Source organism: Rhinoderma darwinii, chromosome 4 (genome assembly GCF_050947455.1).
Source record: "Rhinoderma darwinii isolate aRhiDar2 chromosome 4, aRhiDar2.hap1, whole genome shotgun sequence".
Classification (NCBI taxonomy): domain Eukaryota; kingdom Metazoa; phylum Chordata; class Amphibia; order Anura; family Rhinodermatidae; genus Rhinoderma; species Rhinoderma darwinii.
Window position 1 is genome coordinate 176,005,946 of NC_134690.1, and position 17,568 is coordinate 176,023,513.

At 40.1% G+C, this 17,568-nt stretch overlaps 1 protein-coding gene across 3 annotated transcripts in view; it reads left to right on the forward strand.

Moving 5' to 3' along the window:
- DLGAP2 (DLG associated protein 2) overlaps positions 1 to 17,568 on the forward strand; it is a 500,472-nt gene that overhangs the window by 437,372 nt on the left and 45,532 nt on the right. For all 3 annotated transcript variants that reach the window (XM_075861923.1, XM_075861924.1, XM_075861922.1), the window contains 2 exons: positions 3,931 to 4,010; positions 5,574 to 5,992. In XM_075861923.1, coding sequence (XP_075718038.1) covers positions 3,931 to 4,010; positions 5,574 to 5,992 — 499 coding nt within the window. The remainder of the gene's footprint in view (positions 1 to 3,930; positions 4,011 to 5,573; positions 5,993 to 17,568) is intronic.

Sequence of the window (17,568 nt, forward strand, 5' to 3'; positions counted from 1 at the left end):
ACAAATTCCTTGAAGGTGTAGTTTCCAAAATGGGGTCACTTTTGGGGTGTTTCCACTGTTTTGTCCCCTCAGGGGCTTTGCAAATGCGACATTGCCTCCGCAAACCATTCCAGCTAAATTTGAGCTCTTGTCAAATGGTGCTATTTCCCTTCTGAGCCCTGCCGTGTGTCCAAACAGCCGTTTATGACCACATACTCAAATGTTGTTGTGCATTTTCTGCTTTAGTTCTTGTGGAATTAAAAAAGAATTAGCTAAACCTACATTTTATTGAAAAAAAATTTAGATTTTAATTTTCACGACCTAGTTCCAATAATTTCTGCAAAAAACATGTGGGGTCAAAATGTAGTATCCAAAATGTGGTCACTTTTGGGGGGTTTGCACAGTTTTGACACCACAAGACCTCTTCAAACCTGACTAATGGTGCCTAAAAAATATTTATAAAAACTGCAGAACCTGGGCAATAAATATTGAGTTGTGTTTCTCTGGTAAAACATTCTGTGTTACAGAAAAAAAAATGGATTAAAACAGATTTTCTGCAAAAAAAAATTATGAAATTTGTAAATTTCACCTACACTTTGCTGTAATTCCTGTGAAGCACCTTAAGGGTTAATAAACTTTCTAAAAGCTGTTTTTAATACTTTGAGGGGTGCAGTTTTTAAAATGAGGTGACTTATGGGGAGTTTCTAATATATAAGGCCCTTAAAGTCACTTTAGAACTGAACTGGTCCCTAAAAAAATAGCCTTTTGAAATTGTCTTGAACATGTAAGGAATTGCTGCTAAAGTTCTAAGCCTTGTGACGTCCTAGAAAAATAAAAGGATGTTCAAAAAACGATGCCAACATAAAGTAGACATATGGGGGATGTGAACTAGTAACTATTTTGTGTGGTATTACTATCTGTCTTCCAAGAAGAAATTTTAAATTTCGAAAAATGCAATTTTACAAATTGTCTCTACTAAATTTTGGTGTTTTTTTCCAAATAAACACTGAATGTATGAACCAAATTTTACCACTAACTTAAAGTCCAATGTGTCACGAGAAAACAGTCTCAGAATCGCTTGGATAGGTGAAAGCATTCCGAAGTTATTACCACATAAAGTGACACGTAAGTTTTTTAAAAAATGGCCTGGTCCATAAGGGGTAAAATTACCCATTTGATTGTGACTGATTTTATTTGCCTTTATTTTTCTGGATATAACCAGAACTTCTGTAATGATGAATTATTATACTATATATGGTAATCGCTAAGTCCTTAGGTATATTACAATTTACATAAGTAAGCTTGGTATTTTGTAGAAATCAATATGCTGAGGCAAAATTGTAAAACAGGCTGCTAATGAATTATAATTTCCTCCTCAACCCAATGAATAAAAATAGAAGAGAAAATGTAAAAAAATAAATAAAACAAAAAAGCACAGTCTCTAAAGCTTGAGGAATTAATCTTAATAAATAAACTCCTTAAAGTTAAGACAACAAAAGTCGCTTCAGCATAAATAAGGATTTTATTGGGTCAGGCAATTTCTAAAAATGCAAGTATATCACTTACATGCTTCATTAATAACTGTTTGCTTGTTAGATTGTGGAATTATTTCTGCTAGTCCCTTCACGCAGGGATGTACACAGAACAGAGAGAGCCCCATAGCAATAGCAACTTGGGACTACCTTGCTGGTGCTGGTTCATGCCACAACATCCTAAGACGGGAGTATCCAGCACTTTCTGTCAACCCCTACACCTATCCTATTCCTTGGGATATGTGATCCCATGGCCATCTCTCTATTTTCTCTACACAACCCATCTGATCAGACTAGCATGACTCATGGGCCCCGTAGAAACTCTTATTATGCCTCTATGTATACTTGACATACATATTCCTCCAGACACTAGTATATGAAGACAAATTATGATACTAAACTTGCAAAAGTTCGCTATTAGGCGGAGTTCACACGGGACGGATACGCCACATAAAAGCATGCAGCGTATCTGCAGGATATTCCAGGCGAAAAACCGCACCACAATGTGGTGCAGTTTTTTGCCTAGAATGTCCGCTGTGGAAAACTGCTGCACTTAGCTGGTCTGCTAGCAGGCCGGCTTCCTGGGATGACGATTCATCCCAGGAGACCGCCGCAGCCTGTGATTGACTGCAGCGGCGGTCACATGGGATGAAGCGTTATTCCAGGAGGCCGCCGCGTGCATCATCCAGGCTGGCCTCCTGGGATGATGTTTCATCCCATGTGACTGCCGCTATAGCCTGTGATTGGCTGCAGCGGTCACATGGGATCAAAAGTCACAGACTTCTGGGTAAGTATGAGGTGTTTTTTTTTGCGGCGGAATCGCTGCAAACCTGCCGCAAAAAATGCAACAACTGCTATTTGCTGCGGCATTTACCTCCACCAGTGAATTCAATTGGGAAAACCAGCAACAAATAAGCGGCGTTTACGCAAATACAATTGACATGCTGCTGAATAAAATTCCGCACCGCAGGTCAAATTCGGAGTGTTTTTTCCGCTCAGTATTTACGCAGCATGTGGATGAGATTTTTTTTATTTCATCCACTTTACAGCTACTGTATTTGCTGCAGATTTTCCGCAACTAATCCATTGCGGAAAAACCTCAGTATTTACGCAACCTGTGAACTGACCCTTATTGTGCTTGTAGTAACACTTATATTTACAGTTGTGTTTATTGTTAATATCACCTTTCACAATAGTGAATGTAAAATCCGAAGTAGAATACAACATGCAGTGGATTATAAATTCCGCACTATTCTAACAAATCTGCAGGGATTTTTGCCATTTCATTTAAATAGGTTTTTCTAAACCTCATTCACATGTATTGTACTTCATCTTGCTGGGAATTTTTTCGAATCTGCAATAAATACGTGACCTAAACTGGCTTCTGAAGCGACTAAAGAGAGCACTACAGCCTTGTACGTCCAGGCATTCATTGTAACGTTTAGAGAATTTTTACAGCACAGTTCTAAAATGTCATTTTTAGATAGAGAATAATATATTGAGATAAGATGACTCGAGGTCTAAAACATTTTAGTTCACATCCATACAATTGTATGATCTTTTCTATTCACGCGTATAAGTAGACAACAGCTGCCATTCAACATCAATGATATAGTATCATTTTATAGATTTGAACAGTCATTTTATTTGGCAAACTCTTATTCGCTATATCTAGAGAAGAGCGAATTTCCCGAAATTCCATTTGAGGCCAATTCTAACGAACCGGCTGTTCAATTTGATTCAGTCCCACTAAATTCGTTGCAAATCGCAAGCGCCCGTGTTGCCCAGACTAACTCTCTGATATCCTCTAGGACTGTATCCAAGTTGGATACAGTCCTAAAAGACATCAGAGAGTCAAACAGGGCAATCGGGGCACTTGCGATTTCATCCCTGAAATAAAAAAAATACCATACTCACCTCCCTGGGTCTCCCATAGTGACACGTCTCTGACAGGCTTCTGAGATGACATTATGTCCCATGTGACCACTGCAGTCTGTAATTGGCTGCAGCGGTTACATGGTACAAGACAACGTCATCTCTTATTTAATTTTTTTTATGTCCTCTTCTCCCTTCTTCCTTTATTTAATCTGTAATATGGCAGCCGGCGGCCGCTATTTTGTAGATTCATGCGCCGCGAACCCCAAAAGTGTTGTATTTAGACAAATCCGAAACGTTTGAGAAGTTTGATTCGCTCATCTCTAACTGTATCATTTACATTTTATAGTGCGAATTTAAAGTTACAAGTTACACGCTTCTTTAGTGAAGAATGAAAGAATGATATTATATTGTCCTGGGTTTATTTACCTAGACATGCCTTTACAATAGATAAGATCTTCAGGGTAACCAAGAATTTATTATCATGTCTTTTTTTTTTAGTATTTTATTTCAAAAGAATATTTCCGTTTGTTTCTTAATGTAGGTGGAAGCTGCTGACTCGGACACAGAAAGCAAAGCAAGGGAATATCATTCTGTGGGGGTGCAGGTAGAAGATGAGAAACGGTAAGATTAGCTATACTTCTTCTACAGTTACACTATAGGTGGTTTTATTCTTGACAAGTAATCAAAAAACCAATAACTTGTGCTAATATGTGATTAAAATCTATTGTTCACAATAGTTAGGTTCTGCTTTTGACAAAAGAAAGCTGGTTGGAAAAATAATTTATTTTATGGCCGGCGACCTAACTCCGAACAAACAAACCGGTAACGTGACCGCTTCAACTTTGTTTGTTTGGAGTTACACCTCCGGCCGGGGTACCTCCAATACGAAACACTAACTATGGATTTATTACTTACCCAAAGAGTTCATAGTCACTGTTTGAGTAACAAGAGGAGCAGGGTGTATATATACCCAGAAGCTTATATTGTTATGAAAAGACGTCAAATGTCAATAATGTATTAGAGCAAAGGCTCCTTCAGATAACTAGGCATTTGCTTTGTAAAGTTGATCACTAATCCCACATATGTGTCATATGAGGCAAGGTGGCAAACTCTGCCACACACATAGATGGCAAAATTGAAGGATACCTAGACTCCATTAAGTAAAACACATGATCAGTTTCATCTTGGAAGGGGAGATGATCTTCTAATGGCGCACAATTCTCACACAAATTAAGAAGTAAATGTGCATACAAACACTCACACATACTATCATAAGAGGGCCTGGTATTTCTCCTGACATGTTTTAGTAAATACTAATATAATAACAATGCTGGGCACCTTTTTTTTTAGAACTCTCATTCCTCCTGCTTATGTATTAATAAATTGACATGTGGGTCAGTGGATCAACACTGTCTAAACTACGGTCAATTTATTCATACATTTCAAGGACGAATAACAGAGGAATGACCCAACACAGAGGAAATATTCTCCAGAATTGCTTTCATGGGGAATGCAAGTATTTACTAAATAGACATGTCAGGAGAGGTGACAGCTCCTCTTATTAAAGTCAATGAGTTCTGTCAGGTGCTGGTTGTCTCCGTCACTCAACAGAATCGGCGCTTCTAGTGTTTTTGTTGTTCTGCTCCTCTGACGGATCAGAACAATGGTGAGCCGAATGCAGATGTGAACAAGCCCTTATTATTAGTCAACAAAATATCTTGCTAAACAGATTTGCTTACAAGACAAACCTCCCCACATCGGAAACCAAGTAGTGTATATTGCCATGTGTGCATGGGTGGGTTTAAGTTCTGTGCAGACTCAAAATTGCCAAAAGATAATAGACTGTAAAAGATTTTGGCCAACTGAATAAATGGTACCAGTCAAATCTGCCCCCTCTGAAGAACCACAACACACTGTATCAAATATGCTATAGAGCCTATGTGAGCCAATGTGTAGCACCTCTGCTAGTGTCCCTCGCCTCTACTAGGCTTTTGATAAGGAGTTCTGCGCAGAACGGAAGCTTTTACTATGCATAAGCTTGAAGTCTGCTTGTCTAGGTGAAATAGGATGAATATTAAAGATTGTTTGAAGCTATTCACTAGACAGCAAGAGTATCTACTGTGCCACATTCTTTTTACAGGTACAGATTAGTGTATAACTTACTTTCCTCTTTTTCTATAACAGTAGCCAAGGACGTTTCAAGAGGTCAAACAGTGTAACAGCAGCTGTTCAAGCGGATTTAGAATTAGAAGGTTTTCCAGGTCATATCACAATGGAAGATAAAGGCCTTCAGTTTGGATCCTCATTTCAAAGACATTCTGAACCTAGTACTCCAACTCAGTATGGTGCAGTAAGAACAGTACGGACTCAGGGTTTGTTTAGTTACAGAGAAGATTACAGGACGCCTGTGGACACGTCAAATCTGCCCCCACCAGATCCCTGGCTAGAGCCTGCTCATGATATTTTGGACTCAGGCAGAATATCACCCAGTCGACAAGATGGAACATGGTTTATGAAGCTGCTTCATGCGGAAACAAAAAGAATGGAAGATTGGTGCAAGGACATGGAGCGGGAGGCAGAGGAGAATGATCTCTCTGAAGAAAGTAAGAAACCTTTATGTGTATGTTATTGGCCAGTCCTCCAAAGCCTGCAATAACATTTAAATATGTAGATGTCTAAAAGGGTGGATAAATTGAATGCATAATACATGCAGGGCAGTAAATATGTAACAAGTGAATTGTCACATCGTGATGCATGTGAAGTAAAATAAAGTATTTTCTTTGAGGTATCTGGAAAGTAATAAATGAGGAAACTTAAAGGTTGTGGATACCATTGGTGGCTGTTTCCTAAATTAAATGTATGAATTCTAGCATAAAATTAACTTTTAATATACAGTTATTAAAAATGTTGTACCGTTTCGGTTTTGAGGCTTCTACGGATCACAGTACATAGATGTTGCAGAACGCTATTGTCAGCAGAATCCATCAGTGAGCTGCTCTGACGACTTGGTCTGCAGTGGTTACTGTGTGCTCCTGAGCCTTATTTAGACCAACGTGTAATACGTCCGTGCAACGCGCGTGATTTTCACGCGCCTTGCACGGACCCATGTTAGTCTATGGGGCCGTGCAGACTGTCCGTGAGTTTCACGCAGCGTGTGTCCGCTGTGTAAAACTCACGACATATCCTATATCTGTGCATTGTTCGCGCATCATGCACCCATTGAAGTCAATGGGTGCGTGAAAATCACGCGCAGCACATGGAAGCACTTCCGTGTGACGCGCGTGATTCGCGCAACAGCGGTAAAAACTATGAATGAAAACAGAAAAGCACCACGTGCTTTTCTGTTTCCAAACATACAAACAGAGTGTCATAATGATGGCGGCTGCGCGAAAATCACGCAGCCACGCATCATACGCATCTGACACACGGAGCTGTTAAGTACCTTTTGCGCGTGCAGAACACCGCGTTTTTTGCACGCGCAAAACGCACACGCTCGTGTAAATCTGGCCAGATTTACACGAGCGTGTGCGTTTTGCGCGTGCAAAAAACGCGGTGTTCTGCACGCGCAAAAGGTACTTAACAGCTCCGTGTGTCAGATGCGTATGATGCGTGGCTGCGTGATTTTCGCGCAGCCGCCATCATTATGACACTCTGTTTGTATGTTTGGAAACAGAAAAGCACGTGGTGCTTTTCTGTTTTCATTCATAGTTTTTACCGCTGTTGCGCGAATCACGCGCGTCACACGGAAGTGCTTCCATGAGCTGCGCGTGATTTTCACGCACCCATTGACTTCAATGGGTGCATGATGCGCGAACAATGCACAGATATAGGATATGTCGTGAGTTTTACGCAGCGGACACACGCTGCGTGAAACTCACGGACAGTCTGCCCGGCCCCATAGACTAACATGGGTCCGTGCAAGGCGCGTGAAAATCACGCGCGTTGCACGGACGTATTACACGTTCGTCTAAATAAGCCCTAATACTGATCAAATCAAAGTTGTTCGGTCTGCAGCGGTTCCTGTGTGCTCCTGAGCAATCTTCTAAGCCTAATAGTGATCAAATCTAAGTTGATGAACTTTGATTTGATCAGTATTAGGCTTAGAAGATTATTTAGGAGCACACAGGAACCGCTGCAGACCGAGCCATCAGACCAGCTCACTGACCAAATAGGCTGACAACGGCATTCTGCAGCTTCTATTTACAGTAAAGTGATACATAGAAGCTGCAAAAGTAAAAGTATACAAAAGCTAGTTTTATGATGAAATACATACATTTTATTTAAAAAAAAAAAAAAAAAGCCACCAAACGTTTCCATAGCCTTTAAGAAAAAAAGTGTAAGCAATCAAAAGGTAAGTTTAAATATGATATTGTGCATAATGTTTTGCCATACACTAACAGTGTAATATAGTTATACTAGAGCATTAGCATTGGGACTAGCTGGTATATCTTCAGATGGATTTAAGGTGAATAAGTGGTATCTGTCATCATACTATGCTGCCTTGTATAAGGGCAGCAAAAAATATTGTGCCGTTTGGCTAAAAGCCCTTTTAGACAGGCCAAGGATCAGGCAAACGCACGTTCATATGTCGTCCCTATACATAATTAATCATTGTTCCTTGTGAAAGGAGCAAACAAGCGTCGATCAACGAGCTGTCTCGTTGATTGGCACTCATGTTCACGGCCCATATTGGCCCATGTAAAAGAACCCTTATGGAGCCGAACAATAAATATAGCAGACCCATAGTTATGAGTCCACTGTATTCATAAGGTGAGCACTCGCTCCGACTAACTCATCAGTCAGTGGTGAGAGGGGTGGGGAGAGCGCTTCCTTCATGAATATAGCAGGCTCATACAGCCAGTTTTTTTTTTTTTCATGTCTGCCTTCCAAGAGTCATAACCGTTTTAGTTTTCCGTCTACATAACCGTATGATGGTTTGTTTTTTGTGAGACAAATTGTAGTTTTTAACCCCTTCCCGCCGCATCCATTTTTTGGATTTTCACTTTTGTTTTTCCCTCCCCACCTTCCAAAAGCCATAACTTTATTATTTTTGCGTCAATATAGCCGTATGAGAGATTGTTTTTTGCAGGACAAGTTGTAGATTCTCCATATATTGTACCATATAATGTAGTGGGAAACTGGAAAAAAATTATTTGTGGAGTGGAATAGAAAAAAAACAGCAATTCCTCAATCTTTTGGGGTTTTGTTTTTCTGGCATTCACTGTGCTGAAAAAACAACATCTGCGGGTCAATAAGATACCAAATTTATATAGTTTTTTTATGTTTTACTTCTTTTACAAGAAAAAAACTGATTGATTGTTAAAAATAAAATTTATGTTTTCTCGCCATATTCTGAGAGCCATAACTTTTTTTTTTCTGTCGATTGAGCAGTAAGTGGGCTTATTTTTTGTGCGGCGAGCTGTAGTTTCTATTGGTACCATTTTGGGGTACATGAGATTTTTTTCATCACTTTTGTTTGATTTTTTGTGGGAGATGAAGTGACTAAAAAACTGCGATTTTGGAGTTTTATTTTCTTATTTTATATGGCGTTCACCGCGCGGGTTAAATAATGACATATTGCAATAGTTCGGACTTTGTTATGTTAATTTTTTTATTTTTTACATTGTGCTTGGGGGAAAATGGGGAAAAGGGGGGTTTAAATCGACAGCGCATTTGAAAAGTCTTCAGACACTTTTTTTCACATTGTTATATTGAGGCGTTGTGCTAAAATTTTTCCCAATCATTCTGCACTCAATACCCCATAATGACAAAGTGAAAACAGAAGTTTGGAAAATTTAGCAAATTTATTATAAATGAAAAACTCAAATTTCACATGGGCATTAGTATTAGTATTCAGACCACTTGCTGCGACACTTAATATTTAGCTTCTGGGGCCTCCCATTTCTCTGAATCATCTTTGAAATGTTTCTACACCTGTATTGTTGTCCACCTGTGGTAAATTCATTTGATTGGACATGATTTGGAAAGACACACCCCTGTCTATATAAGGTCTCAGGATTGTGTGGAGGCACAGATCTGGAGAGGGGTACAAAAAAATGTCTGCTGTTCCCAAGAGCACAGTGGTCTCCATAATTCTTAAATGGAAGAAGTTTGGAACAACCAGGACTCTTCCTAGAACTCGCTGCCCACCAAACTAAGTAATCGGGGGAGAAGGGCCCAATGCACACGACTGTATTTTTCATACGTAATTACGGACCGTAATTACGGACCCATTCATTTCTATGGGCTACGGACACCTTTCCGTATTTTAACGGATGGGTGTCCATGCCTTAGAAATGATAGAACATGTCCTTTTTTTGTCCGTAATTATGGAACAGACTTCCCATAGAGGTCTATGGACGCTTCCGTAATTACGGACGGCTACGGATGTGCATCTGTAGCCGTCCGTAATTATGGAAGCATTGCCATGCGACGCCAGTGGATTACTCTAGATTCCTCCCTGTTTTTGTGTGGATCTGTAAATACAGATGCACTACGAACCGTATTTATGGACACCCTTCCGTATATGCGAATGATTTACGGATGACTACGTATCCGTATTTACAGACCGTATTTACGGATGGATGAAAAATACGTTCGTGTGAATGGGGCCTAAGAGAGGTGACAAGAACCCAATGGTCACTCTGGCTGAGCTACAAAGATCCTGTGTGTGGATGGGAGAAACTTCCAGAAGGTCAACCATCACTGCAGCACTCCACCAATCTGGGCTTTATGGCAGAGTGGCCAGAAAGAAGCCTCTCCTCAGTAAAAGACACATTAAAGCCTGCCTGGAGTTTGCAAAAAAGCACCTAAAGGACTTTGAGACTGTGAGAAACAAGATTCCGTGGTCTGATGAACCAAGATTGAACTTTTTGGCCTCAATTCTAAGTGTCAAGTCTGGAGGAAACGGGGACACTGCTCATTACCTGCATGGTGGTGGCAGCATCATACTGTGGGGGTGTTTTTCAGCTAGTGGGAAAGGGAGACTGGTCATGGTTGGGGGAAAGATGAATGGAGAAAAGTACAGACATATTCATAATGAAAACCTGATCCAGGATGCTCTGACCTCAGACTGGCCCGAAGGTTCACCTTCCAAGACAATGACCATAATCACGCAGCAAAGGCAACACAGGAGTGGTTCAGGGACAACTCTGTGAATGTAATTGGGTGGCCCAGCCACAGTACTGACTTGAACCCAATCAAACATGTCTCTAGAGAGACCTGATAATGTCTGTCTACCGATGGTCCCCATCCAACTTGACAGAGCTTGAGATGATCTGCAGAGAAGAATGGCAGAAAATCCCGAAATCAAGGTGTGCAAACCTTGTGGCATCATATCCAGGAAGACAGGAGGTGGTTATCACTGCCAAAGGGGCTTCACCTAAGTAGTGAGTAAAGGGTCTGAATACTTATGTCAATGCAATATTAAAATTTTTCCTTTTCAATAAATTAGCAAAGATTACTAACATTCTGTTTTCACTTTGTCATTATGGGGTATTGAGTGCAGAATGATGGGGAAAAACTTCCATTTTTTTATATTAGCACAAGTCCTTAACATAACAAAATGTGAAAAAATGTAAAGGGTCTGAAGACTTTACGAATGCATTGTATTGCAGTATATCGTTATAAGATACAGCCGGCATGCTCATTGTATGGAGGGGGCTCAGCACGTGAGCCCGCTCCATGCTCCCCCACCCGAACTGCACAGTATATATATGGTGGATGTCGGGAAGGGGTTAATCGCACCATTTAATGTACCATATAAGTTACCAAAAAACTTGTGGGGTAGAATGCAAAAAAGAAACACCAGTTCCCTCATTATTTTTTGGGCTTTAATTTTACAGAATTCACCACGCGGTAAAAATGACGTTAATACTATTCTGCGGGTAAGAATAATTATGTAGATACCAAATTGATATAGTTTTTTTTAGGTTTTACTACTTTTACAAAATAAAAATAGTTTTGTGTTGCCATATTCTGAGACCCATACGTTTTTTTATTTTTCCATCGATGGAGCTGTGTGAGAGCTTGTTTTTTTGTGGTGTGAGTTTTAAAAAAAAAACAGCAATTCTGGCATACCCCCGATCATATAGCAAAAGGACACTCTTTTGGCAATCGTTGGGATCCTATGGATTTGTACACAGAAGGTAAAACAAAACCACTATGCGAACACTGCCTTACTTGTATGAATTGCTTTTAAAGTGTAGCTAAACATTAGACAAACTTCTGACATGTCATAGTAACATGTCAGAAGTTTGGATTGGTGGGGGTCCGAGCACTGAGACCCCCACCAATCACTAGAATGAAGAGGCTGAAGCGCTCGTGCGAGCGCTCAGCCGCTTCGTGTCTGTTCGACTTTTTCCAGAAATAAATGTATCGGTGTACGGACTCAATAGAAAGTCTATGAGCCCGTACTCCGATACATCGGCTTTCCGGGGGAAAAAAACAGACACAAAGCGGCTGAGCGCTTCAGCTGCTTCATTCTAGCCATTGGTGGGGGTCTCAGTGTTCAGACCCCCACCAATCCAAACATCTGACATGCCACTATGACATGTCAGAAGTTTGTCAAACGTTTAGCTACACTTTAAGAAGAAGGCTACACTTACTGTATAAGTGCATAAATGGAGGCTAAATACTTGTGTATCTAAATTTATACCCATATTTGTATACTTTTCTATTCATATATAACTATTATCTGGCCCAGTAGGGAACCAAAAAGTTAGGTCCGGTGGGCTACATCTGGCAGCACCCTACTGAATATCATTATTTTTGTCCTGTTGTACTAACAAAGTGTCTGTGTACTTTTTGTCTACAACTATGCACATCCTGACCTGTCTTAATGTGAAAAACTTAATGTAATGGCAGGGGGGTAGGGAAACAGACAGTGAGCCCTAATCTACCCACCACTCGGTCCCTGCCTACTTGCAACGACCCGCCCTAGGCGACGGGGTACAACTGGGCGATGGTCCCTACGCTCAGTAGGTGCACGACAGACAAACAGACAAGGGGACACAAGCAAAGGGAAATGGGGCAGTTGCCCACGGCAACACCGTGAGCAACAAGAGAGGTGAACGAGCCGAGTCAAACCAGGAATGTACGAGGTACCAAACGCAGAGCAGGAGACTAGTCAGTAAGCCGGGGTCAGTATGAAGAAAGGTCAAATAGCTAGGAGCTGCAGCAAGGCCAGGAAACCACACGAGAAGAATCACAAGCAAAGGAGGAACAGGAAAGGCAGGTATAAATAGACAGAGGGCGGGAGCTAGCTCCGTCTGGCCAGGCTGCGATAGGCTCTCCCACTCCTAAGCCTGCCATCCTGAGTGGTGGAAGATGGAGTCAGTCTCAGAGACATAGAACCAGGTGCAGACTGATTACCCATGGGCGTATACACAGAAGTTGTGCCTGGCAGATCCTTTACACTTAATCTTTCAGTCTTTATTGTTAAAGATTCCATGTCTTAAAATATGCCAAATTAAAATTTTCTGTAGATGATAATGTAACTTCACCGTGCTATAAAAAATATATAGGCAGGTCATCATTCAACAAAGTAAAAAAAAATGATGATCTAATAGATTGAAGGGTAATGATCACCATCTAACCACTAAAACGTGATAGCTGTTAAAGGGGTTGTTCACTTTTGGAAAAACATGGCTGCTTTCTTCCAACAACAGCGCCACAGGTTGTGTGTGGTATTACAGTTCAGTCCCATTCACTTTAATGGCGATGAGCTTCAATACCAGAACCAATCCACGGACAGATATGGAGCTGAATTTATAGGAAAGTAGCCATGTTTTTCTAATCCTGGACATCCCCTTTAATGGTAAAGCTACATCTGCCTGCTTACATACCTAAACCGGTATAAATACCATTAAGGCCTGGGACGGTAAACTGGTTAGCAGCCACCATCTAAAATCAAAGCTTGGAAATAAATTAGAAGTAACTACTAGAACTCTTTTAATTCATATTCCCTAAGAGCTGTAGCTGGATTTTTTTAAGAAAAGCATGTTTTTGCTGCTGTATATAAGATTATAGGATTAACATCTAGTGGTATATGCTGCTTATTTTTTATTCAAAAAATATAATAGATTTTACGGTTCGTTCCCTTCATAAATCTATCCTGCTGACAGTTGACACACATTGTTTTCTAACAAAATGCAGTAACAAAGTAAACTCATATTGCTATGCTGCATAATCCAAGGAATATTGAAGAAGAGTGGAGATAAACAGCCACAAACTACTTAATCCCACAGAGAAAATTGATACTTGATTCATATATGTTAAATGTGTACAAAAATTATGGTATGCGCGCTGCCACTCCATTCTAAGTCTATGTAAATGACGGAAACAGCTGAGTACACTGCACGCGTTTTTTTTTTCAGTCCCATAGACATTGAATGGAGCAGCGACGTGCATTCTACATTCAAGCTCCTACTCACTGCCGAGGTTGCAGTGAGGAGGATCAGGGGGTTCGGGGTCCCAGTGGTGGGGCCCCATGCTATCAGACAATTATCATTTATACGGTGGATAGGAGATAGTTGGAGATTCCGGGAACTTGCCTTTAACTTTTATTAATTCCTGTTAAAAAGAATAGGCGGATTATTTAACCCCATAACTACACGGCCAAGTTTCGTTTTTTCCGTATAACAACTTGTTTTTTGTGGGACAAGTTAGAGTTTTTCATGGCACCAATGTACCGTATAATGTAATGGGAAACTGAACTGAATGGTACTTGTGGGGTGAAATGGGCAAAAAACTGAGATAGAGACATTTTTGGGAGGTTTTGTTTTTACAGCGTCCATCGTGCAGTAAAAACTACATGTTCACTTGATACCAAATTTATATGAGTTTTTTTTTTTTTCGTTTTACCACTTTTATAAAAAAAAAAACTAAAAATAACATTTTTGCCATACTCATAATTTTTTATTTTTCCGTCGATTGAGTGATTTTTTGCGGGGCATGCTGTAGATTTAATTGGTACTAATTTGGGGTACATGCAGCTTTTTGATCACTTTTTATTCCATTTTTTTTGGGAAGCGGAGGTGACCAAAAAAAAGAAATTTGGGTGTTTTCCATTTTTTTTTTATTTACGGCGTTCACTGATTAGGGTTAAATAAAGTTATATTGTAATAGTTCGGACTTTTACGGACGCAGCGTTTCCAGTTATGTTAACTTTTTTTAACATTAGTTTTGGGAAAAAATGGGAAAAGGGGGGAAACTTTGAACTTTTAATATATACACTACCGTTCAAAAGTTTAGGGTCACTTTCCTTATATTTGAAAGAAAAGCACAGTTTTTTTTCATAGAAGGTAACATTAAATTAATCAGAAATACACTCTATACATTGTTAATGTGCTAAATGACTATTCCAGCTGCAACTGTCTGGTTTTTAATGCAATATCTACATAGGTGTATAGAGGCCCATTTCCAGCAACCATCACTCCAGTGTTCTAATGGTACATTGTGTTTGCTAACGGTGTTAGAAGGCTAATGGAGGATTAGAAAACACTTGAAAATCCTTGTGCAATTACGTTAGCACCGCTGTAAACCGTTTTGCTGTTTAGAGGAGCTATAAAACTGACCTTCCTTTGAGCTAGTTGAGAATCTGGAGCATTACATTTGTGGGTTCGATTAAACTCTCAAAATGGCTAGAAAAAGAGAGCTTTCATGTGAAACTCGACAGTCTAATCTTGTTCTTAGAAATGAAGGCTATTCCATGCGAGAAATTGCCAAGAAACTGAAGATTTCCTACAACCGTGTGTGCTACTCCCTTCAGAGGACAGCACAAACAGGCTCTAACCAGAGTAGAAAGAGAAGTGGGAGGCCCCGCTGCACAACTGAGCAACAAGACAAGTACATTAGAGTCTCTAGTTTGAGAAATAGACACCTCACAGGTCCTCAACTGGCAGCTTCATTAAATAGTACCCGCAAAACGCCAGTGTCAACGTCTACAGTGAAGAGGCGACTCCGGGATGCTGGCCTTCAGGGCAGAGTGGCAAAGAAAAAGCCATATCTGAGACTGGCTAATAAAAGGAAAAGATTAATATGGGCAAAAGCACACAGACATTGGACAAAGGAAGATTGGAAAAAAGTCTTATGGACAGACGAATCGAAGTTTGAGGTGTTTGGATCACACAGAAGAACATTTGTGAGACGCAGAACAACTGAAAAGACGCTGGAAGAGTGCCTGATGCCATCTGTCAAGCATGGTGGAGGTAATGTGATGGTCTGGGGTTGCTTTGGTGCTGGTAAAGTGGGAGATGTGTACAAGGTAAAAGGGATTTTGAATAAGGAAGGCTATCACTCCATTTTGCAACACCATGCCATACCCTGTGGACAGCGCTTGATTGGAGCCAATTTCATCCTACAACAGGACAATGACCCAAAGCACACCTCCAAATTATGCAATAACTATTTAGGGAAGAAGCAGGCAGCTGGTATTCTATCTGTAATGGAGTGGCCAGCGCAGTCATCAGATCTCAACCCCATAGAGCTGTTGTGGGAGCAGCTTGAACGTATGGTACGCAAGAAGTGCCCATCAAGCCAATCCAACTTGTGGGAGGGGCTTCTGGAAGCATGGGGTGAAATTTCTCCCGATTATCTCAGCAAATTAACAGCTAGAATGCCAAAGGTCTGCAATGCTGTAATTGCTGCAAATGGAGCATTCTTTGACGAAAGCAAAGTTTGAAGGAGAAAATTATTATTTGAAATAAAAATCATTATTTCTAACCTTGTCAATGTCTTGACTATATTTTCTAGTCATTTAGCAACTCATTTGATAAATATAAGTGTGAGTTTTCATGGAAAACACAAAATTGTCTGGGTGGCCCCAAACTTTTGAACGGTAGTGTATATTCTTTGTAACATTAAAAAAACAACTTTATTTAACGGTCTTTTATTTTTTTAGAAGTCTCCCTAGGGGACTTGAACCAGCAATAGTTGGATTGCGTATTTGATATTTTGCAATACTAATGTACTGCAATATATCGTGTTTCTTACAGCCTTCTTTGAAGCCCTGCTAGGAGTACAAAGATGGCAGGCCTGATGGCTTTCATTAGGCCCCCAGGCTGCCATGACGACCATTGGCCGATGGCTGACTTGCCCCCCTCATTAAAGCTTTAGATGTTGTGGTCGCGATTGATCACGGCATCTAAGGGGTTAAACGGGCGGAATCAAAGTGATCTTTGATTCTGCCCTTTGCAGTGAGGTGTCGACTGTATTACACAGCTGTCATCCGCTAAATATGGAGCGAGCTCAGCCCGTGAACGCGCTCCATACTTCCCTTTAACGGCTGCCACATACATGTACTTGGCATGATGTTAAGGGGTTAAACTTTAAAATTTACAAGGAACTACTTCCAATTCCAAGTAGCCCTGATAATGACAAAAAGATAAGAAATAAGGTTTTAAAATCAGACAGAATAGAGCTAACAGCAGAAAGAACATTAGTCTTTTCCTATCCAGTTTTGCCTCATTCTGTCATTCCTGCTTGATCACCTCGTTCCTCCCTAATATTTACTCAATACATACGTAGATCTCTTGATAACATAGTTACATAGTAACATAGTTAGTGGGTTGAAAAAATACATGTCCATCAAGTTCAACCAAAGGATGGGAGAAAGGGAAGGGATGGGTGAAACTATCAAACTTTGTTTTACCCCTATTGATCCAGAGGAAAGTTGAAAAAAAAAAAAAAAAGGAAATAGATAAATATAAAAATTACCCATAAAGCATTAACCAATCTTTCGTAAAAAGGAAAAATTTCCACCTTATCCCAAGTGGCGATCAGACTAGATAAACATTCAAACAAGAATTCTATACGTTGATATTATTTTTTTCTAAGAAATTATCTAAGCCTTTTTTTGAAGCCCTTTACTGTTCCTGCTGTCACCAGCACCTGAGGTAGATTATTCCACAGATTTTCAGTTCTTATGGTAAAGAAGGCTTGTCGCATCTGGAGATTAAACCTTGTCTTTTGAGGGGATTTTACATGGAACAGCTTTTCACCATATATTTCTTGTATGTGCCATTCATATGCTTATACAAGATAATCAAGTCCTCCCATAGTTGTCTTTTATAGGTTTAGTTCTTTGAATTTTCACAATAAGTAAACATATGGGCACAAGCCACAACAAAAGCTTTTGCATTGTAAAAACAATGTAAAAAAAATATGAGTTTAAACATTG